Genomic DNA, 24,688 nt, shown 5'->3' on the forward strand with positions numbered 1-24,688 from the left:
TTGGACAGAGTTCCCTATGGTATACAGTAGGATCTCATTGCTTATCCATTCTAAGTGTAAAGTTTATATCTATTAACCCAAACTTCCAGTCCATCCCACTCCTTCCCCTTCTCCCCCTTGGTGACCACAAGTCAGTTCTCCATGTCTTTGAGTCTATTTCTATTCTGTAGATAAGTTCATTTATGCCATATTTTAGATTCCACATATAAGTGCTACCATATGGTATTTGTCTTTCTCTTTCTGACTGACTTCACTTGATATGAGAATCTCTAGTTGCATCCATGTTGCTGCAAATGGCATTATTTTGTTCTCTGTGTACTGCATCTTCTTAACCATTCGTCTGTCAGTGGATGTTTAGGTTGTTGCCATGTCTGGGCTATGGTGAATAGTGCTGGTATGAATATAGCAATCCATGTATATTTTTGAATTGTAGTTTTATCTGTATATATGCCCAGGAATGGGATTGCTGGATCATATGGTAGTTTCTATATTTAGTTTTCTGAGCCACCTCCATACTGTTTTCCATAGTAGTTGCACCAATTTACATTCCCACCAACAGTGTAGGAGGGCTCCCAATTTTTTTTTCTTGTTTTCTTTAAATGGCTGCACCTGAGGCATATGGAAGTTCCTGGGCCACGGATTGAATCCAAGCCACAGCTGTGACAATGCTGGATTTTTTTTTTTTTTTTTTTTTTTTTTTTTGTCTCTTTTGCCTTTTCTAGGGCCGCTTCCGTGGCATATGGAGAGTCCCAGGCTAGGGGTCTAATCGGAGCTGTAGCCACAGGCCTACACCTCAGCAATGCCAGATCTGAGCCACGTCTGTGACCTACATCACAGCTCAAGGCAATGCCAGATCCTTAACCCACTGAGCAAGGCCAGGATCAAACCCGCAACCTCATGGTTCCTAGTCGGATTCATTAACCACTGAGCCACGACGGGAACTCCTTGGATCTTTTAACCTACTTTGTGGGCCAGGGATTGAATCTTCGCCTCTGCAGTGACCAGAGCTACAGCAGTCGGATTCTTAAACCACTGCACCACAGCAGGAACTGTATAGCTATTTCTTTATTGAAGATATTGTTCTTATTTTGTATATCATACTAAAATTTACTAAAAAAAATAATAGCAAAGTTAAGCAATAGTAAAGGAGGTCTTACAAAGGTAAGCAAAAAAACAGGGATAGAGAACTTGGAATGCATAAAGGAAGGATCAGTTTGAAAGTTCCAACATCTGATTGATGAGAGTTTAAGAAGAAGCAAAGAAAACAGAGACCATTATTAATGAATTTATTTAAGATTTCCCAGAGCTGAAAGTTTCTGGATTGAAAGGACTTTCAAAGTGCAAATCAAAATGATTCATAAAAGGACCAAAAAATGGGAGTTCCTACTGTGGTGCAACAGGATTGGTGACGTCTCTACAGTGCCAGGACGCAAGTTCACTTCTCAGCCTGACACAGTGAGTTAAAGGGATCTGTCATTGCCATAGCTGCAGTGTAGGTCACAGCTTTGGCTTGGATCTGATCCCTGGCCTGGGACTCCATATTGCTGAGGGGTAGCCAAAAAAGGAAAAACAAGGAGTGGGGGGGAGGTAAAAATGATAATGATAAAGACCTCCCCCAAGGGGGGAAAAAAAACAAGTAAAAAGAGAAGATTCTAAAATTGTGGGGAGAGGAGTTCCCGTCGTGGCGCAGTGGTTAACGAATCCGACTAGGAACCATGAGGTTGCGGGTTCAATCCCTGCCCTTGCTAGTGGGTTAACGATCCAGCGTTGCCGTGAGCTGTGGTGTAGGTTGCAGACGCGGCTCGGATCCCGCGTTGCTGTGGCTCTGGCGTAGGCCGGTGGCTACAGCTCCGATTCAACCCCTAGCCTGGGAACCTCCATATGCCGCGGGAGCAGCCCAAGAAATAGCAACAATAACAACAACAACAAAGACAAAAAAATAAAAAATTAAAAAAAAAGAAAAGCAAATAAGGGGCCTTGATGCCCCAGAGAAAAAGACCTTGAGAGATACTGAAAGTGACCTTGAAGCCAGTTTGTTCCCTGATAGCTTTTCAATATCTGATTCATGCAACAAATATTTATGAAATGCCTTTTATATGCCAGAAACTGTAATGAGGATACAGTGGTGGGAGGAACAAGGCAGGCAAATTCCTTGCCCTCTTGCAGCTCTTCTTCTAATGGAAAAGATATAACAAAAAAGATATGGAGGGTAGTAAAAACTGCAGAAGAAATGAGTGGAAGTGATAGGGGAAAGGGATCAGGGAAGACCTTTTAGAGAAAGTGACTTTTCTGCTAAGACCTGGAGGGTGAAGGTGAGCAAGATGAGATGAAAGCTGGGGGAATAGTATTCCCGTGGGGATTGGAGAGGTGAGGAATCTTCTTGACACAGGGAACAGTAAATTTGAAGGCCCTGGGAGTTCCCATTGTGGCTCAGCAGGTTACAAACCCATGAACCTGACTAGTGTCCTTAAAGGTGTGAGTTTGATCCGTGGCCCTGCTCAGTGGGTTAAGGATCCAGAGTTGCCACAAGGTGTGGCAAAGGCCACAGATATGGCTTGGATCCGGCCTTGCTGTGGCTGTGGTATAAGCTGGCAGCTGCACCTCTGATTTGACCCCTAGCCTGGGAACTAAGATGTGGCCCTGAAAAGAAAAGAAAAAAAAAAAAAAATTGAAGTCCCTAGGTTGGGAAAGAGTTTGATGTGTTTGAAGACAGGAAGGAGTTTAGTGTGACTGTCATGAAAGAGAGTAGGGGAAGTTAGTTGAGGTGAGTGAGGATGAGGGTAGAGCAAAGCATGTGAGGAATTTGTACTTGACTTTAAAATGCAGTGAAAAGCTTCAGCAGAGAAGTGCCATGATTTTATTTTTAAAATGTTTCTTATGAGTCATATTGTATTTCCTGCCCTTGGGTTCTGTGTCCTTGTTAAATTCTCATCTTAAAATCTCCTTAAAAAAAAAATTTAAGCTCATTTGAGTAGATTTCAGTTATAGTTACTTGCACCCAGAAGGCTGGGTTAAGACAACACCCTTGTCTTTGTATATACAGCCCTGGCCTTTTTCATGTCTCTATTTATGTGTTTATTGACCATTTTCTTTTCTTTTTAAAAAATTTCCTGTTCATGATCTTTGCTCCTCTTTTGTTTTCAAAGGAATCTGTCGTATGTTATCAAGAATAAACTTTTGTCTTTTGTATTTACTTCTTTTTTTCCCAGTTAGGTGTTTGCCTTGTAAGTTTACTCTTTTTTTTTTTTTTGGCCACCCCATGGCATATGAAGGCCCCTGGTCAGAGATCAGATCTGAGCCACACTTATGACCTACACCACAGTTGCAGCAATGCTGGATCCTTAACTCACTCTTCTGGGCTGGGGATCAAACCTGTCTCAGCACTACAGAGATGCCACCAATCCTCTTGTGCCACAGTGGGAACTCTACTTTGCTCATTATTTTTTGACATTCTAAGTAACAGCTTTAATGAGATGAAATTCACATAAATTTACCCTGTTACAGTATATAATTCAGTGATTCTTAATATATTCACAAAGTGCATTCATCACTTAATTCCAAAACATCTTTGTTAACCCCCAAAAGAAATCCCATACCCAGGAGTAGTTATTCCCCATTCTCTTCTCCTCCAAGCCCCTGGCAACCATTACTCTACTTTTGGTCACTGTGGATTTACCTATTTTGGGCATTTCATATAAAAGAACCATAAAATATATGGAACTTTTGTAACTGGCCTTTTCACTTAGCATGATGTATTAATATTCATCCATGTTGTATTCTCTCCTTTTTATAGCTGAGTAATATTCCATTGTGTTGATACACCATATTTTGTTTATCCCATGTCAGCTGGACATTTGGATTGTTCCCATTCTTTGGCTATTGTGAATAATACAGCTGTGAACATTGGTATATGTATTGAAAGTTATGGCTTGTGTTTGGTCAGATCAGCATTGCTCTTTTCCTTTGTAAGAATTGCCATCTTTCTTGTCATGTTACCTGAGCCTTTTCTATGTAGAGACTCTGTAAATACTTTCTGAAAGTATTTTTATGATTAGAGTATTAAGTTTCAATCTTTATGTGAAAATTTATTTTGGTTGAGATTTGGAGAAAGGATGTTATGTTTTCCAATAGAATTACTAAATGTCCCTAGATAATCTGTTAAATAATTTATCATGACTTCATTGACTTGAAATACTATTTATATCAAAATAAAAAATGTATAATGGGAAAATATGTTTCTAAATTTTGTTTTATTCCATTGATCCTTTTATATATTCCTCCTGTGGTCCTCCATTGTAATTCTGGTAGCTTTATATGCCTTTTAAGATATTTTGTCAACTCCCAGAAAGAAATGCAATGAAACTCTGACCAAAGTCAGGTTAGATTCACAAATTTAGGAAAAAAATTTTTATTTTGAATTTTCCTGTGCTACAATATGGCGTGTCTCCTTTATTCAAGGTTTTCTTTTATATACTTTGTCTTGTAGATAATGTATCTTTTTTGCAAAAGGAATTTCTAGATATTTCTTTTGGTTGCTATTATAAATGAGGTCCCCATGTATTATATTCTAACTGGTTATTTCATTAGACTAGAGGAGTTTTGCTTTTGGCTGCCAGCCAGCTTGTTGAGTTTTTCTTAATTGTAATTGCTTTGGGTTGGTTCTCTAGGGTTTTCTTGCAGAACAGACAGGGGTTACCAACAATAACAAAATATGGGAAAGTGCCCTGAAGGAAAAGTTTTTTGTGTTATTGGTGTGCAAAACTTCATTTTGCTTGGTTAATTATTAATGTCACTTTTCTCTCCTCAGGCCTCTAGTCAGTATAGAGTAAAATAAAATTTTTATTGGATTGGGGAATAAGTTTTATATTGGAAAACTTAGGATTTTGAATTTCAGATTGGCCATTAGTAGGCTACATTTTATTATCACGTGTTTTATAGTTTCATAAACAGCCAATCTTGACGTATTTGTCAGGTTTCCTATGTTATTCGAGATGAAGTGGAGAAGTACAACCGAAATGGAGTCAATGCCCTACAGCTGGACCCAGCACTAAACAGACTTTTCACGGCTGGTCGAGACTCCATTATAAGAATATGGAGTGTCAATCAGCACAAGGTAAGGCAGGGATTAAATTTATATTTTAAATCTGTACTCAGTAAATTTTGGTCTAATATGGCACCTTTCACAGTTTCAGATTTAATCTCTTTGAGCACTGAATTATTTGGCACATTCTATAAATAAAGACAGAGTTACCAGAATTCAGTAAGCCTCTGAGGAAAACACCCCATGGGAGTTTCAGAAATGTTTTAGCTAAGGGAGGGACTCTATAAACTAGGTTTGTGATAAGAACTCTTTCTAAAAAGTAAGGAGATTTGTCTGATGGAGGAATTCTTTTCAACGATTTATTCTTCTGTTTTAAATGTGTTCCCTAAAAGCTTCTTGGCAACCATTTTCAGTATAAAAAAAGATTGAATATGCTTTTATATTTATAATTAACCTTAAATATTTGATTTCTTCATTTAAAAGTGATTAGAGGAGTTCCCGTTGTGCTGCAGCAGAAACAAATCTGTGTAGCATCCATGAGGATGTGGATTTGATCCCTGGCCCCTCTCAGTGGGTTAAGGATCTGGCATTGCTGTGAACTGTGGTGTGGGTTGTAGACATGGCTCAGATCCCATGCTCTTGAGGCTGTGGCATAGGCCGGCAGCTGCAGCTCCAGTTTGACCCCTAGCCTGGGAACTTCCATATGCCTTGAGTGTGGTCCTCTAAAGCCAAAAAAAAAAAAAAAAAAAAAAGTGATGATTAGAGTGCCCACAAAGTCCATAGGGCCTTATTATGTTGTATACAATTGGTGTAAAAATATGAAAACAGAGAATAGGACTTAATTAGGTATAAAGATAAATCCCCAGTCAAATGGAAAGGAGCTCCTTTTGTTGTTGTTGTTGTTGTTGTTGTTGAAATGCCTATGTTATGAATGACATAGAAATGAAGATTCAGGTAAGGAGAAGGAGCACTTCTTGAACTCCTAGCTCTGTACCAGACATTCTTAGCACTTTCATATCCAATGTTTTAATTCTCACAATAATCCTTCAAGGCAGATGTTATAATCCATTTTCATAGATGGGAAAACAGGCTCAAAGAAACCCATGGCTAAATAGCTAGTTAGTGACAGTAGGAATCCAATATAACACTGAAACCCTGATGTTGAATCTTTCATTTTAAGTCTGTGTCTTCTAGTGAGCTCTTCAAGTCTCATGTTCTGTCTGAAAAAGAACCACTACTCTGCACAGTTCCTGGATAGCTTCTTTAAATGGACTTTGGTCCAGTGGGCTTTGAATTCTTTAACTAGTGGAAACAGTGGTGGCCCAATGTTAAAAACATGGAAAGTAAGAAAACTGTGGCTCTGGAGTGATTTTTGGAATTTATATTTGAATTGGAATGTCATCTTCCTGGAAGTTTACAGTATTTCAAACAAATTAAGAAAAACAGTCACAAGAACTAACCTGGAAGAATCTAAAAAGGTGCCTATCTTGCTCTCAGACATCTCCTCCTGGTCTTGATTTTATGACAAAATTGAATAGCACCATTTCTCAAACAGGCTTTGTAGAGAGCTATTCTTTTTGTCTTGTCTTCGACGTAGGATGTAACTAAATACTCTCCTGGTAATTAAGCCAAGTGAAAGAAATTGAAAAATTTTGAGTTGCTGAATTGAAATAGTGATCCTTTAGCCCTCGACTTCCATTTCTTCTCTGAAGGACTGTAGATACTATGAGGAAACATCTCGTTCACAGGGGAAAACAGCAGTAGGAAGCTAAGAGCAGAAGTGTATCTATCTCCCTCTGCAGTCAGGCTAGACTCCTCACCTCTTTCATCAGTTTCATTTCTGCCTATGCTGTCTGCTTTGAGCCTTCACCACTACTGAGTCAGATCCCCCAGCCTGCAGATTTGTTCATGTTCCATCCTTTTTAGTGAACCTCTTCCTATTGCACTTGTCCCTGACCCAGATCTTGTAGCCTTACTTAAGGCATAAAAAATTAAGCATTTGTCCTGGAAACCTAGGCTTTCATCAGCAACAAAACTGTCCTGAAACAAAACTTCTATTTACATCTATCATATGGAAGCATTAATTGTTTGATGAAATTCTACTCTGAATTCAGTTGTCAATTTTAAGACCTCAGAGCAGTGTCACATTAATTGGCAAATATATACATGTCTATAATTTGTAAGATATTTCATCTAATAAAAACTAATGACCTTTTTATGATTTTTCTTTTAATTTCAGCAAGATCCATATATAGCATCTATGGAACACCATACTGATTGGGTAAATGACATCGTACTCTGTTGTAATGGAAAAACATGTAAGTATTTCTTTGGATTATTGGGCTTCTGGGAGATTTTAATTCAATTTGATATCTTTTTCATTTTTTATATAAGCTTCTTTTTTTTTTTTTTTTTGTTGTTGTTGTTGTTGTTGTTGCTATTTCTTGGGCCGCTCCTGCGGCATATGGAGGTTCCCAGGCTAGGGGTTGAATCGGAGCTGTAGCCACCGGCCTACACCAGAGCCACAGCAAAGCGGGATCCGAGCCGCGTCTGCAACCTACACCACAGCTCACGGCAACGCTGGATCGTTAACCCACTGAGCAAGGGCAGGGACCGAACCCGCAACCTCATGGTTCCTAGTCGGATTCGTTAACCACTGCGCCACGACGGGAACTCCATATATAAGCTTCTTTATTGAGGTATAATATACATACAGAAAAGCACACACACCTCGAGAATACAGCTCAATAAGATTTTACAAGTTGAATACCCACATCAAGAAACAAATTACCAGAAGTTGCTGTCGTGGCTCACTGGAAATGAATCTTTTTTTTTGGCTTTTTGCTATTTCTTTGGGCCACTCCCTTGGCATATGGAGGTTCCCAGGCTAGGGGTCGAATCGGAGCTGTAGCCACCAGCCTAAGCCAGAGCCACAGCAATGCAGGATCTGAGCCGCGTCTGCAACCTACACCACAGCTCACGGCAACGCCAGATCGTTAACCCACTGAGCAAGGGCAGGGACCGAACCCGCAACCTCATGGTTCCTAGTCGGATTCGTTAACCACTGCGCCACGACGGGAACTCCCTGGAAATGAATCTTACTAGCATCCTTGAAGATGCAGCTTTGATCCCTGGCCTCACTTAGTGGTTAAGGATCTGGCATTGCCATGAGCTGTGGTGTAAGTCACAGACAAGGCTCAGATCTCATGTTGCTGTGGCAGTGGTATAGGCTGGTGGCTACAGCTCCCATTCGACCCCTAGCCTAGGAACCTCCATGTGCTGCAGGTGAGGCCCTAAAAAGACAAAAAAAAAAAAAAAAAAAAAAAAAAAAAAGTAACGGATTATCAGAGCTCCCCTGGTGACACAATGGCTTAAGGACCTGGTGTCACTGCAGCAGCTTGGGTTGCTTCCATGGTGTGGGTTCAACCCCTGGCCCCAGAAATTTCACAGGCCAAGGGGGAGGCCAAAAAAAAAGAAGAAGAAGAAACAGATTACCAAAAGCCCCCTTATGCCAGCCATTCAGTCACTACCCCTTGTCCCAAGGTAACTGCTCTTATATCTTCTAAATACTATTGATTAGTTTGCCTGCATTTTCACTGTATATAAATAGACTCATACATTATGTATTCTTTTAGCCTTATTAGTATCTCTTTTTTTGTTCTTATGTAAAATCCATTTCTTGGTTTTGCAGTCTATGTTAAAGAAATTTTTCTCAATCAGATTAGTTGCCCCTTCAGCTGGAACATTAAAAAAAATTTGCCCTGCCTGTTGAAAGAAATATTTGAAAAGTTACCACTGTGGTGCAGATGGTTAAGGATCTGTCATTGCCACAGCTATAGCATAAGTCACAGCTGCGGCTCAGATTTGATCCCTGGCCCAGGAACTTCCACATGCCATGGATATGGCCATATATATGTGTGTGTGTGTGTGTGTGTGTACCTATATTATATATATATATGTAGACACATATACATATATACACTTACACACACACATATTTGAGACAAAAATGCAGTAGGTTTTAGAAAGAGCTTTTAGATATGTATAAGTGCATGTATGAATATAAAGATGTTTGAAATGATGTTAAGAATATTATAAACATTCAAATATATATTTATGTATGAACATTTTATTTCTATGAAACTATGGGACAGTGTTACATTGTTTTAAGTCTTTAAATGGTACTAAGTCACACTACTAAGGGTGTGTCAATTCTTTGTCTCTTCTAGTAATATCTGCTTCTTCTGACACAACAGTAAAAGTATGGAATGCACATAAAGGATTCTGCATGTCAACATTAAGGACACATAAGGTAAACAACTAACACAGTTTTCAGTATCTTCAGTGTAATACTGGGATCTCAGTGCTTTATGTGGCTCATTTGCTATTTCTCTACAGAGCAGATCATAGTATGTGTGCTCTGTTTCAGGATTACGTAAAGGCCTTAGCATATGCCAAGGATAAAGAACTGGTAGCATCGGCTGGGTTGGACAGACAAATATTCCTTTGGGATGTGAATACTCTAACAGCGTTGACTGCCTCAAATAACACTGTCACAAGTAAGGTGTTTGAAAAAAATTTCTTTGAAAGTGGTCCAATTGACATAAATAGAAAATGGTTTATAAAACATCTTTGATAGGGTTGCCTTGAAACACTCGTTTATATTTTGAGAATGCTTCCACCTGTAGTGTTCTAGCTACCAGGAGTATGATTGAACAACAAAGAGCTAGTCCCTCACTGCATCTAAAAATGGTAACTTCTCCAGCTGTTACCTGGTTATTTTTGCACATGTGCGTGTGTTAGCTTCCTAGTTAAAGTGTAAGCTCCTATAGGATAGAAGTATCTGTCCTGTTACTTTGTATATCCCACAGCTTTGTCTGGCCAAAAGCCATACTCTAGGCAGATATTATTGATGCAAGTTGTGATTACTTGGCAAAGTTGGCAGTTTTTGACTTTAGAAATGTTAACCATATACCAAAAGTCTTTGAATTAATGGCCAACTTGGAAAATACCCAAAGGAAAGAAAGGTTTTTAGTGCCGATATTTCATGACACTTTCACAGCTGCCCTAAAGAATCCAGCCAATTCCAGAAGAGTTCGGGGAGGCTGGGCTGCTTCTAGAGGCAATTCAGAGGTATTCACAGCAGGTTAATAGCATGGTTGCCTCATCAGCCTAAGAGATCTCAGATGACTTAGTCAGACCCAAACAAGTCTAGACTTGAAACTTGGCCTCACACTTAGCCCAGCCTATTAGAGTACTCTAAGGAAGGTGTCAGTAGAGATTCTTAGGAGCATTTTCAGCTAAGCCTGGCCTAGTGGGTCAGTATTCAGGATATGGGCCTGAACTATCTAGATCCCTACATAATAGGTCCAATTTGTCATGACTGGGGAATACTCATGTTGCCACAGCTATTAAAACTTGTATAACCTAGCATGTACCATGAAGGGCAAGTTGGGAGACTGGTGTTTATAATTTCTTGAATATTATTTTGTCCTTTTTCTCAGGAAATATGTGAAGGTCAAACACTATTCTCCCCTTGTTCTCTGTGATTTTTCACCTGTGCAGTCTGCCAGGGGCTGTCATGATACATCATTTAGCTCTCTCTAGATGTAAGGCCTTCCTGAAAGAGACACTCACAGGCAGGAACAAAGCAAAAAGAGTAAGATTGTTGGAGTTCCCATCCTGGCTCGGTGGAAGTGAATCTGACTAGCATTCATGAGGATGCAGGTTCGATTCCAGGCCTCACTCAGTGGGTTAAGGATCTGATGTTGCCTGGAGCTGTGGTGTAAGTCACAGATGAGGCTCGGATCTGGCGTTGTTGTGGCTGTGGCATAGGCCAATGGCTACCATTCCAATTTGAGCCCTAGCCTGGGAACCTCCATATGCCACAGTTGGGGCCCTAAAAAGACAAAAAAAAAAAAAGAAAAGAAAAGAAAAAAAAAATAGTAAGATTGTACCCAGGTCAAAGACCAGACTTAGTTAGTGGTTATAGATTCTGCAACAGATATGTTTTGCTTAGAAATTAGACATATCAAAAAGTTTTTTTAAATATAATTCTGGAAATAATATTAACAGCTAACATTGAGCACTTAATACAAGCAGTTACTTTTCTAAATACTTTACATGCATTCCTTTATTCATAACACCTCAGTATTTTGTTGTTTTTACTTATTCTTTGTTGTAAAATTAGGATCGTACCATATAGATTATTTTATAAACATACTTCAGTGGGGTTGGGTTCTGAATCAGAGAACATGAATATGATTCTATCTATATATTACTTAATTTCCTTCCAGAAGAGTTGTACCAAATTATCCTTCCACAAATAATGTATGAGAGTGCCATTTTAACTTTATTTTTTGAGAATTAAATATTGCTTTGTTTTTTTTATCTGACTTGGTAGGTGAAAATCGTATTTTTTTTGATTTGTGTTTTCTTGTACATAGTGAGTTTAACCAATTTTCATATGTATTAGCACATGTATATCTCTGAAAATACAGTACTTATGCAGATAGTTTTTAAATGGCTGTACAGTTCATTTTAGCAAATATTTATTGAGCACTTGTGTATGCTCAAGAAGAGCTGTTAATTTTGTTAACAGTATTATTATTTAGAATTATCTGCATTGTAGGTAGATTTCGTTTCCTTAGAGTAATGTTAAAGATAAGATTTTCTAAATCGAGTAATTAAACTTGCAGTTTGTGCTGACTAGCTACTAAACAGCTGATGATTTTAACATTTAGCTCCATTTATCCTTAATAGCTTCTTCTTTAAGTGGGAACAAAGATTCCATTTATAGCCTGGCCATGAATCAACTGGGAACAATCATTGTATCAGGGTCCACTGAGAAGGTAAGGGGAAACTTAAAGTGAATATTTTAACACTAGAAAACAAAGAAACTGGAGTTCCCATTGTGGCTCTGTGTTAATGAACCCTACTAGTATCCATGAGGACATGGGTTCGATCCCTGGCCTTGCTTAGTGGGTTAAGGATCTGGTGTTGCTGTGAGCTATGGTGTAGGTCATGGATGTGGGTCAGATCTGGCATTGCTGTGGCTGTGGCATAGGCTGGCATCTGTAGCTCTGATTTGACCCCAGCCTGGGAACTTCCATATGCTGCAGGTACAGCCCTAAGACAAAAAAAATAAAAATTAAATTTAAAAAAAAAGAAAACAAACCAAAATAATTTGATCTGTGTAATTACAGAATACATAGACAGTGGTTTTGCCTGGTGGATACTAAAATGTTTTATTTGAGCACATGAGAGTCTAACTGTATAATTACTGTCGTGTATAGTGATGGGTGGCTGGTGGTATCGGTTAGGGCTATGCATTTTTTGACATTAAAAAGGCTTTCTCCTACTTAAAAAAAAGTTGGGAGCCTTGGACACCTGTCTATTGGAATTAGACACCTCTTAGAATTTAATAGTTATTTAATTTACAAAAGTCATCTATTATTTAAATTTGATTATGTATATACTCAGTTTGTGTAATCCTTTGTTAAAATTCACAGGTTTTAAGAGTATGGGATCCAAGAACATGTGCAAAACTAATGAAGCTTAAAGGGCACACAGATAATGTTAAAGCATTGCTGTTGAACAGAGATGGCACACAGGTATGCAGTTCACATGAACATTTACCTACTGTCCTTGTCAAAAATTTCATCCAACAGAAGTTCCCCCACTTTATATATCGTTACATGGTTGGTTTGAACCAAAAGCCACACCTATAAACTTTGGTCTAGTTTTTAAATTCTTAAAATACTCAGTTGCACATAAAATAATCCCCATTTTGAAATTACTCTGTTTGCATCACTTTTAAATAAAGGCTAAAGAAGGGATTTCCTAAGAATAATTCTAACGTAGGTGATATGTGCACTTATATGTTTAGGCTAAAATAATTTAAAATGTTCCCTCTGCAAAGCAAAAGGAAGCTTTGGTATTGAATGCTCTCTGGCAATGTAGTAAGTGGAAAATTCCTTCACAGGGGGGTCTGGTTTCAGGGCAGATTTCATCAGTTGACTATGTAGATATGGTCTGGAGGTTTAGTTATTTAATATAGTACTTAGAGTCAGCACTTCAAAGAAAAACATTTTGGTAACATTTGAACATGTATTAGTACCCTGTTGGCCACATAATTAGTGAATTATAAATCGCAATTCTGTCTCTTCTGTAGCAGTAGAAAAATAAACTTTCATCAGTGTTGATAATAAACAAAAACTGAGCACCATTTTATGTTGTGTATGACATACCTCTACCACATAACCCTGCCTTTTTTTCATAGGGCAGGGATAATTGGTACTGACTATGATGGGGTTAGAAGAGGGAGAGTAGGGAGTTCCCGTCGTGGCGCAGTGGTTGACGAATCCGACTAGGAACCATGAGGTTGCAGGTTCAGTCCCTGCCCTTGCTCAGTGGGTTAACGATCCAGCGTTGCCGTGAGCTGTGGTGTAGGTTGCAGACGCGGCTCGGATCCCGCGTTGCTGTGGCTCTGGCGTAGGCCGGTGGCTACAGCTCCGATTCAACCCCTTGCCTGGGAACCTCCATATGCCGCGGGAGCGGCCCAAGAAATAGCAACAACAACAACAAAAAGACAAAATACAAAAAAAAAAAAAAGAAGAGGGAGAGTAGGAATGTGATGAGATGGGAAACAACCATCAGTGTGTTAGTCTTGTGGAAATTATGTCATGGAGATTGCCACGCACATTAATTAGAGAAACCTGTGTCTCCGGAGGTGAAAGGAAAGTTCGAAAAACTGGCCAAAGGAAAGAAATCATTTTTCAGAACTAGGCAGAGAGGCTTAAAGATGTCTGTGAAGGTCTTTGGAGATATGAAAGGATCTTGAGGTTAATGTATTATGTGGCCTCGGCGAGAGGAGTCTTCTTTGCTAGTCCTTATTTGGCTCATCTGCAAAGTGGAAATCATAATATTTAGGATAGTTGATAAGAAGAGTAGAAATGATAAGTATATTCTTACCTGTAAGCCATGCCATTTTCTAGAACTCTTGAGTTTCTTTGTAGCAGCATTTTCATGCAAGTCTAAAAAGCCCAATGCAGTCAGCTCCTCACTGTCTTGCAGTAGGCGCTAGGCTACACTGAAGATAGTTGTCCATGTCCAGGATTGAGCTGGATCATATGGTCTCCATGGGGCTGCCCTTAAGTTGGGGCTATGGACAAGATGGTTTCCAGAAGGGGGCTGTGGTCTTGGTAGACTTTTCTTAAATCTTCTCCTATCTGTTACACTTTATGCCTTGTTTCCTCTATAGACAATTATTAATGTCTTTTTACCTAAGATGATATAAGTAGCATGTATAGTTACAAATGCACTTCTCCTGAGGTTAGCTGCACTTACTGAAAGCAGAGACAGTGATATGATACTTCTTTAAAACCTGCCTTGGAGTTTCTGCTGTGGTGCACTGGATTAATGATACAACTTGTCTCTGTGGAGGTTCTGGTTCCATCCTTGGCCTGGTGCAGTGGTTTCAGGATCCACCCTTGCTGCAGCTGTGGCGTAGATCGCAGCTCTGGCTCTGATTCGATGCCCTGGCCAGGGCACTTCCATATGCAGTGGGTGGGGGTGGGAGCTGAAAAAGAAAAATGAAATAAAATTTAAAAATAAAAATAAAAGCTGCCTTTCAGCCTTAGAGTGCATAATTGAGCAGATATCATTCCTCCTGTAGTACCTCCATTCATTTTTATTGTTGGCAGCTAGAGACTAAATGTAAATTTAACCACCAAGAGCATGGCAATTATATTGGGGAATTGATCAAGTAGACAACTACTCAATTGAGAAAAAGAGAGGAGAAAAAAAGAACCTTTGCTTACTGATTCTCAAACTCTTGCAATATGGAAGAGAGTTAGCAGTTACTGGCAGAGTTTATATTGCATCCTACAGAGTTGCCCTGAAAGCGTCTAACATACGATATATGTATATGTATAAGATGTGTATAGGCCTTGGAGTTCCTGTCGTGGCGCAGTGGTTAACGAATCCGACTAGAAACCATGAGGTTGCGGTTTCAATCCCTGACCTTGCTCAGTGGGTTAAGGATCCGGCGTTGCCGTGAGCTGTGGTATAGGTTGCAGACGCGGCTCGGATCCCGCGTTGCTGTGGCTCTGGGGTAGGCCAGTGGCTACGGCTCTGATTGGAGCCCTGGCCTGGGAATCTCCATATGCCGAGAGAGCAGCCCTAGAAAAGGCAAAAAGACCAAAAAAAAAAAAAAAAAAAGATGTGTGTAGGCCAGCGAATCCCACGTATGTCATCCTATTACATCACATCCTTTGTTATAGTTAGATATTTAGCATATCTTACTATTTGTGGTCTGTCAACATTGCAGTTGTTTTGATTGGTGCCATATTACTAGGCCAAGCCACCTGGATTTTTCATTCTTTGGATTCGCTTGGACAGTTTCTTGAGGAGCTGGGACAACCAGTCATCTAGCTCAAGTCGGTCACGTCCTTGTATGTCACTCACAGGATTTTTCTTCTTAATGCAGGTGCTGCTGAACCTAGCTTATGGGTCCAGGGGTCGCTGAGCACTAAGCCACATTTAGCCCCACCTTGCCACTAGGCTGCTCTCTTTTGACAATTACAATTATGTTTAAGTGATCATTCCAAAAACACTTTGTGTTGGTCAACAGTAACCTGGCTCCAGTACACTGTTACCTCTCATCAACATGAGCAGAAACACACAGCACCTGTTCAGGCTATAGAATCTTTTTTCCTAATAGTCCCTATTCTGGTGACTTAGCAGAACCATTTGGAGTATTCTTAGTCCCAGGAAGCCACCTCATAATATAGTAGTCTTCATGTTTACTCAGTGGAAGGGTGGAGGCTGTGGGAAATGTCTTGAGGACTCCTCTGGCTCCTATAGGACATCAGGCACTAGAATTCCTATAAAATAGGCACATCCTCAACCATAATACCCAATCTGCAGAGATGTTCATGAGCATTATACATTACCTTTTTTTTTTTGTTTTGTTTTTTTGGCTGTGCCTGTGGCATATAAAAAATTCCCAGGCCAAGAATTAGACCCACACCACAGCAACTCAAGCCACTGCAGTGACATGCTGGATCCTTAACCCACTGTACCACAAGGGAACTTCATCACTGTACTTTAAAATGATTACTGTCTGTTTGGGGGTCTGCTTTTTAGCAGTCTTAGAATACTGACTACCATCAGAGATTATTTCTATATCACCCCTGTATTCTGTATCAGGGGTCATATAGAACTCTAATACACTCTATATTTCCTTATCTGCTTTCAGCTGTGCCTTCTGGATTTGGGACTTAACTCTTTATCATTGCAAGTTGCCCAGCCTGCAAAGACTACCAACCCATCATCTTTGCCTTCCTTATACTAAAGTTGTTGGACCTTACTCCCTGTAGATACGTGGTCTAGGATCTGAGTGATCAATGCTTTACTAACAGCTTTGCTACCCAAGAGTGACATCTCTTCCTGGAATGGGGAGCTCCTCCCTGCATTCTCCCTATTAGATTGCCACAGTGCTCCTACACATGTGATGAAGGTCTGCTTGTGACCTTAACTCCTGACAGTTTGTTTTTTGGTTAGTCTCTTGGCTCTCTTGTGAATTAGTTGAAATGGTAATTAAAGCAGTGGTGGAGTTCCCATCATGGCTTAGCGGTAACAAACCCGACTAGTATCCACGGGGACACAAGTTCAATCCCTGGCCTGGCATTGCTGTGGCTCTGATGTAGGATGGCAACTTTAGCTCCGTTTTGACCCCTAGCCTGGTAACATCCATATGACTTAGGTGTGGCCCTAAAAAGGCAAAAATGTTAAAAAAAAAAATTTTTTTTAAAAGGCAGTGGTACTCCTGACAGCTTATAGGGGAGTCTGTTAGTATGTGTTTTTTTGTTTTTTTTTTTTAATTTTATTTACTTATTTATTTTTTGCTTTTTAGGGCCGTACCTGTGGCATATGGAAGTTTCCAGGCTGGGGGTCGAATCAAAGCTACAGCTGTTGGCCTATACCACAGCCACAGCAACACAGGATCCTTAACCCACTGAGTGAGGCCAGGGATTGAACCTGCATCATGGATACTAGTTGGATTCATTTCCAGTGCACCACAACAGGAACTCCAAGTATGTGTTTATTTAACTAAACATGTCCAGAGTTCTGATGGCCCTGTCATGTCACAGAGCAGATCAGTAAACCCTTAATATTCCTGAAGGTCTCATCTATTCAAACATCCAGGTCTCCCAGCCCTTGACTATCATCTCTTCTTTGAAGCTCTTTGCCTACTTAATTTCATACATCAGCACCAGCAGTTGCTTTTCTCCTTGGGGCCATTTTTTCCCCCAAAGAATAAGTTTTTGTCCCCTTCCTCAAGTCACCACAGTAACTGGGAGAGAATACCAGGCATGCTGAATGCAAACATGGAGTGGTTGATTTCTTTCTGTTATACTCACAATGTGCTCAGCCTTGACTTATGTGCCAGCAGCTTCTATATAGTTGACAGTCCTAAGCCTTTAGAAATTGTCAGAATTTCCAGTGTTGACTTTGAATGCTAAGGGTCCACATTTTGTGTTAATGGACGTTGAACTTGAGGTTCATGTGGGAATTACCCAGGGTCACAGAGGTTAAGTAGCAAGCCTGGATTTTTGCTTTGGGGTCCTCTCAGTAGAATCTAGGAGACCTGGCAGGCCATCAGGAATTCAGAGCCGTGAAGGCACTGACAAAACAGAGGTGTGCTCCAGGACTCCAAAAGGCTTGCTTCCCTAGTACAGTGCTTGTCAGACCTAGCGTACCAGAATGACCTGGAAAGCCTGTCAAAACACGGATTGCTTGGCCCCACCAGAGTTTCTGTCTCATTAGATCTGGAATGGGACTTGGGAATTTACATTTTTAGCATGTTCCCAAGAGATGCTAATGCTGCAGGTGGCCAGGTATAGAGGACAGAGGAAGTTTTCCCAGAGGGCTCCCCTGCTTGAGCCTGTACTGTTGTCTTCATTTCAGCCTGCAGCGCGGTGTCGAAAGTCTTTATCAGAAGCAGGAATAGAGGTTGTTAGAGGTGTGTGTTCGATGGTGTGGAGTCAGGAGAGCAGCCAAGTGCAAAGCACAAAAATAGGAAATGCTGGCTGGTTTCTAACCTTAGCTTTATTTGTTCCCAGTGCCTTTCCGGCAGTTCTGATGGGACAATTCGCCTTTGGTCCCTTGGCCAGCAGAGATGTATAGCAACATACCGAGTGCATGATGAAGGCGTTTGGGCTCTGCAGGTCAATGATGCCTTCACACACGTGTATTCTGGAGGAAGGGACAGGAAGATTTATTGTACAGACCTAAGAAACCCTGACATTCGAGTGCTAATTTGTGAAGAAAAAGCTCCAGTTCTCAAGGTATGTCACATGCTTTAGATTTATAATTAAGATTATTACACATGTTAGCCAAATAGAACAAAATTGATGTTAGAATGTGAATCAACTGCAGGGTTGTAAAAAAGATACTTCGACATAATTGTTAGTCACCTGTGGAAGAAATGGTGACTTCTTAGATATGTTATGAATGGGTGGCTGTCCTGCTGGCAAATCCTAGTGAGGCAGCCCCACAGTGCTCCTGAGCTCTTCTGTCTTTGGAGGAGGAATATGAGGAGTTCAGGTACCTATGAGCAGACAGCAAAGCAGAAATGTGTCCACTGCCTCAAGAGGAGAGAGTGGAAAGGTGCTTGTGAAGAAGAGGGAGTGAGGTCACTCATATTCCAAACCATCACTACCTCAAAATGGTCCTGGGAGGTGGGTAAAAGGGTACTTGAGAAGCCATCCGTATTGACACCTGCTTAAAGTGAAGCCTAGACTAAAAAATGGCTAGTTACCATTTGACAAAATGTTTGGTCTTGCAGTTCACAGAATTGTACATTAAAACAATAGTGAGGAGATTTCCAGATTTAAAAGAGAGGCATAAAAACAGCATCTCAGAAAGCATCTGAAAACAACAATGAAAACAAGAAAAAGAACTGCAGATACAAATCCATTATCTATAAAACTAAGTGACATCTGAAACCTAGACCACAGTGTAGGAGGAAGGGCTGAAAGAGGAATTAGAGATCAAATTAGACACTTGAGAGGCTGCCTGTGGTCTGAGAGCTCACATAAAAGTGGCCAAGTGCCATTCCTTAAAGCAGATGGCACAACCTAATGGACGCAACCAACAATCCTTTAGGGAAGCAAGAGCGTTGAGGCTGAAGTCCTACAGACACAGCATGTGTACAGGAAGCACACTGATGGGGAGAGACAGGCAAGCGTGGAAGAAAAACACTGCACTGTGAGTCCTGCAGCTGCCAGGATCTCTTGGATATGGAGAAAAGGACTAGAATTTAGCATAGGCATAACCATGTTATAAGGAACATCACGTTGAACTGAAGAGGATTCCTGCTTACTAGTGGTTCAGCTGGTCCCTGTGTCTCCAAACTTGCAATTTCCTGGTGCAAGGAGAATAGTGGGCAAATGTAGAGTGATTGCATTTGCATAATATATAAATAGGTACATGTGTATTTTTATATGTATAGTATTTTAAAAATACAGGTGGATGCAGTAAACTTCACAGTGTACATTTGTGTTCCTTAGGCAAGGGGGGGGCAATGGATTATGTGGACACTTTTCACTTTTGCTATGTTAGACTGGTTGTTTTGTTTTGGGTTTTGATACAACATTTTCAAAGAAAAAAAATGTATTTGCTTGTTACTAAGAACATGAAAACAAAAGAGTGGCAAAACCAAAGGTTATGGCAAGTCATCCTTTTGACTATACTCATGTAAAACCTTTAAATTAACCACACTTAAAACTTTAGGCTACTGTTTTTGGCAAGAGGTCGCCCTTATTACACTTTTATAGGGCTATGAATTCCTTTAGCAAAGAGACTTTTTCATACTTCTTTACATCCCTAGCTTTTAACACATGCTGTGGTATAGTCAACTCACAAATATGTTGAATGAAGGAGTTGATATTTAATAATATATAGCTGGTCCTGGCAATTCAGAAGAGTCAGCATTCTGCAAAGCAATACTCTTGTGCTTTTTTTCAGATGGAGCTTGATAGATCAGCTGACCCCCCTCCTGCCATCTGGGTTGCAACAACGAAGTCTACAGTAAATAAATGGGTAAGTGAGCCATTGTATACCGGCAAAGGTTTATAAATATGTGGTTTGTTATCATAGACCTGCCAGGAACCAGTAGCAAATGCTCAATATGAGCCGGGCTCTCTGCATGCTTTGGGACTGTGGCAGAAATCTGAAAGCCCTTATGAATGCAGTGTGATCCTAAGGATTATACAAAAATTAAGATCATAGTCAAAATGCAGCTTCTGATTTCTTTGTCAGGAGCCAAGATATACATTTGATGTGCTTAGAATAGGCACTGTTCCCTGATAAAACCAGTAAAGATTGGAGTTCCCGTCATGGTTCAGTGTTTAACGAATCCGACTAGGAACCATGAGGTTTCGGGTTCCATCCCTGCCCTTGCTCAATGGGTTAACGATCCAGCGTTGCTGTGAGCTGTGGTGTAGGTCGCAGACATAGCTCAATCCCGCTTTGCTGTGGCTCTGGCATGGGCTGGCAGCTGCAGCTCTGATTAGACCCCTAGCCTGGGAACCTCCATATGCCGCGGGAGCGGCCCAAGAAATGGCAAAAAGACAAAAAAAAAAAAAAAAAAAAAAAAAACCAGTAAAGATTAATAAAGCTTCCAACCTCATGAAGCTGCATTTGAAAAGAGGCAGCCTAAGTACCAACACAGCAGGGAAATTCGTTAGGATTCTGTTTTTCTAAACATGAAAGAAAGCAGGAATTCTTTCAAATTCATTTCCTTTTCTTTGTAGTGTGAAGAACAGGGATAGAAATAGGGGATACGTAGAGAGAAGTCACAGAAGTACTATTAATTCATAAATCTTAATGGAAGAAGATTTAAGTTTTCTTGCTTACCAGACTTTATTGGTGATAATAACAGAGAAACTGTGTTTATTCCTGTTTATATGCAGGTCAAGTGGTCTTTCTCTGTACTTGTAAAAAAAAAGTTATATTTTTTTGTCTAAATTTTATTTTGCCAATTTGAGATCAACATAGCTTTACCTAAAAGAGTGCCCCCTGTTCTCTCCAAAAAGACAACATTCTCTTCTTAATATTTGTCGTATTTTTTTAATCATGGTAGTATCTAATTGTACTTTGTGACTAAGTATTTTTGGTTGATGTTGTTATTGTTGAGTTTTTTTCATCCATTTATTATCTTTCTTGCCGCTTTAAATGGATTGGCAATGCTTATAAAGCATAAGATAATTAAATCATAAATTTTGTTCCTTTAGACATTGAAGGGAATTCATAATTTTAGAGCCTCTGGAGATTATGACAATGACTGTACAAATCCTATAACACCCCTGTGTACACAGCCTGACCAGGTTATTAAAGGTAAGTAAGGATATTGGAAGGTATTGTACCTTTTACTGAGGTTGATTATAGTTACTAAGAGATTGACAAAATAAGGGAGATGACCTTCCTTTAAATGTAATTTTGATGTCAACCGAAGTTAATAGTAATTTTTTTTTTTTTTTTTTTGTCTTTTTAGGGCTGCACCGGTGACATATAGAGGTTCCCAGGCCAGGGGTCTAATCAGAGCTACAGCTGCCAGCCACAGCCACACCCACAGCAATGCCAGATCGGAACCACTTCTGTGACCTACACCACGGCTCATGGCAATGCCAGACCCCTAACCCACTGAGTGAGGCCATGGATCGAACCCAAAACCTCACGGTTCCTAGTGGATTCATCCCCTGCGTCATGATGGGAACTCCTAATTGGTTTAATAGAAGAAAAAGATTTTATTTATTTATTTATTTATCTTCTGTCTTTTTAGAGCCGCCCTTGTGGCATATGGAATTCCCAGGCTAGGGGTCTAATTGGAGCTACAGCTGCCGGCCTACACCACAGCCACGCCAAATCCAAGCCGAGTCTGTGACCTACACCACAGTTCATGGATCCTTAATCCACTGAGCAAGACCAGGAATCAAACCCACAACCTTATGGTTCCTAGTCGGATTCGTTTCCACTAAGCCATGACAGGAACTCCTAAAAAAGATATTTTTAAAATGCTTTTTAGTGACTTTAAAAATTGAGCTTTCTTCAATCTGACTAGTATCCATGAGGATGTAGGTTCCATCCCTGGCCTTGCTCAGTGGGTTAAGGATCCAGCATTGCCATGAGCTGTGGTGTAGGTTGCAGATGCAGCTGGGAGACATTGCTGTGGCTGTGGTGTAGGCCGGCAGCTGCAGCTCTGATTTGACCACTAGCCTGGGAACCTCCATATGCCATGGGTGCAGCCATAAAAAGCAAAAAAAAGAGAGAGCTTTCTTGAGTTAATCTTTTTGCCCAGTGTTAAAAGAATCATGGTCTTGGTAAAGCCAGCAGCCACTTTGTACAAGGTATAAGGTTTAATGTCTTTTGGCACAAGCCAGAAAGGGTACACACTCCAACTGGGAGTCGCAGCTCTCTCTTCAAGGTCAGAGTTTGGGGTTAGAGTATTGAATGGTGCGTTTATCTGTAGTTAGTCTGTGCTGTTACCTTTATTCGAGAGGCATAAAGCGAAGGAAGATGGGAAGCAAAAGTTAATGAGAGATGAAACTAATTCGGAGATTTCCATCATTTGGACTTTTCCCAGTGGGTAAAATATTATTAAGGGCTTTGCCTTTTCCAGTAGTAGCCCTTTGAAGTGAATGAAGAGTCTTCTCTAATGTGATATTAAAATCAGTCTTTCTTTGATTGGCCCTAAATTGCCTTAGATATAATTACATGGTCTTCTGATTTCCCTTCTCCTTTCTAGGGACGAGTATGATTTACATTCTGTTACGTGCCAGTTAACATTTTTGGCATACTATGAATTTAAATGTAGGATTGTTTTGCTAATTATGTGGATTTTTTTCCTTTAGGGGGTGCTAGCATTATTCAGTGTCACATTCTTAATGATAAGAGGCATATATTAACCAAAGATACCAATAATAATGTGGCGTATTGGGATGTATTGAAGGTAAGTATCTTCTTGTAATTAAATATAGCTTGTTGGATTATGTAGCTCTTTACTTTTTTATTATAGTCTGTGTATTTGTGTGTATGTTCATGTGTGTTTGTAAAATAACAGACAATACATAATAAGGATTTAATTGCAGCCTTAATTTGGAGTGGATACTTTCTTACGTGAAATTAGATAAGGCTATTTTTTATCTTTTTAAGTACCCAGAATTTGAATGGAACCATTTTCTGTTTAGTGTATTACAAACTGTGTTATGCTGCCTTCCCCTAGAATGAGTACATCGGGATTCTGAGTCCTTTATACTGTTAACATTTTGGGCCCAACAGCTCCTTGTTGCAGGTGGGAGGGAGGAGTAGGATCTGTCCTGTGCATATTAGGATGTTTAGGAACATCCCTTTGTTTCTACCCAGTAGATGCCAGTGACCACCTTCATCCTCATCCCCTACTTCAGCTGTGACAAACAGAAATGTCTCTAGATATTGCCAGTATTTAGGGGAGAAAGGAAGAAGAGGGATGCAAAATCACGCCAGGTTTAGAACTGCCAGAGTGCACCAAATACGTTTGGCCATTTCTCAGGATTTATAGTCATCACTGTGAGCACAGCTCCTACTTTGGGTCATCTTACAGTTACTCCTTAGACAATTGAAATGTATTAAGCTGTTCAACCACATTCTAAATAGCACTGAAGACGTTTTAGGCAGACTGAAGAGTTTGATTTTAGAATCCTGACAAATGTCCCTCTTTAGTGTTATTGGTATATTTGTTCAATAAATATTTCCTGTGTTGAATGAATATTGTGCAGAGAACTGTGTTGAGGGTCATAGATGACAGAAAAGTCAGAATATTCTATCTCATGATCCCTTCTGGTAGGGGGGACAAGAGTAGGGGAAGGTGAAAGTCTTATAGAGAAAGAATAAACCGAGTGCAGGATAGCTTGTGGGCAAGGGTGATTACTTAGAACTGGAGAAATTGGAAGAACTTCTTGGTGGAGGAAAATCATTTGAACAGGGCCTTAACGTATTCTAGCAAATTGATTATGGGAGGGCATTTTAGGAAGAGGGAATGAATGACAGAGGCACCGAAGAGGAATGTACATGCTTACTCAGGGCCAGGTGAGTAGGTTTGTGTAATTAGAGACCAGAGTGAGTATAAGGGAGTAGCAGGATATAAGGATGAAAGATGAGATTCAAGTCATTTCCCAAAAAATCATGAGTTTCAGCCCCAGACTTGGCCTTTCTTTAGTACTCCCCAAAGATTCTTTATCTTAGATGATTTTAGAGCAGGAAAACCCTCTGTTTAGAGCAGTAGTAGTATGTATAACAGGAGAGAGGCTGGAAGTCAAGAAGTCACTTGTCTTTTTTTTTTTTTTTTTTTTAATTTGCTTTTTAGGGTCACATAAGCGGCATATGTAAGTTCCCAGGCTAGGGGTTGAATCACAGTTACAGCTACCGGCCTACACCACAGCCTCAGCAACATCAGATCCGAGCCTTGTCTGTGACCTACACCACAGCTCACAGCAGTGCCAGATCCTTAACCCACTGAGCAAGGCCAGGGATTGAACCTGCAACCTCATGGTTCCTAGTCAGATTTGTTTCCACTGTGCCATGACAGGAACTCCAAGAAGTCAG

At 40.2% G+C, this 24,688-nt stretch overlaps 1 protein-coding gene across 3 annotated transcripts in view; it reads left to right on the plus strand.

Moving 5' to 3' along the window:
- Window positions 1-24,688, plus strand: part of WDR48 (WD repeat domain 48) — a 50,747-nt gene that overhangs the window by 6,617 nt on the left and 19,442 nt on the right. For 2 of the 3 annotated variants that reach the window (XM_003132119.4, XM_013981476.2), the window contains exons 2-11: window positions 4,973-5,113; window positions 7,281-7,359; window positions 9,271-9,353; window positions 9,471-9,600; window positions 11,804-11,892; window positions 12,553-12,654; window positions 18,169-18,393; window positions 20,075-20,149; window positions 21,343-21,445; window positions 22,960-23,057. In XM_003132119.4, coding sequence (XP_003132167.2) covers window positions 4,973-5,113; window positions 7,281-7,359; window positions 9,271-9,353; window positions 9,471-9,600; window positions 11,804-11,892; window positions 12,553-12,654; window positions 18,169-18,393; window positions 20,075-20,149; window positions 21,343-21,445; window positions 22,960-23,057 — 1,125 coding nt within the window. The remainder of the gene's footprint in view (window positions 1-4,972; window positions 5,114-7,280; window positions 7,360-9,270; window positions 9,354-9,470; window positions 9,601-11,803; window positions 11,893-12,552; window positions 12,655-18,168; window positions 18,394-20,074; window positions 20,150-21,342; window positions 21,446-22,959; window positions 23,058-24,688) is intronic. The other variant, XM_013981475.2, reaches the window with a different exon arrangement.

Source organism: Sus scrofa, chromosome 13 (assembly GCF_000003025.6).
Source record: "Sus scrofa isolate TJ Tabasco breed Duroc chromosome 13, Sscrofa11.1, whole genome shotgun sequence".
NCBI classification, from domain to species: Eukaryota; Metazoa; Chordata; class Mammalia; order Artiodactyla; family Suidae; genus Sus; species Sus scrofa.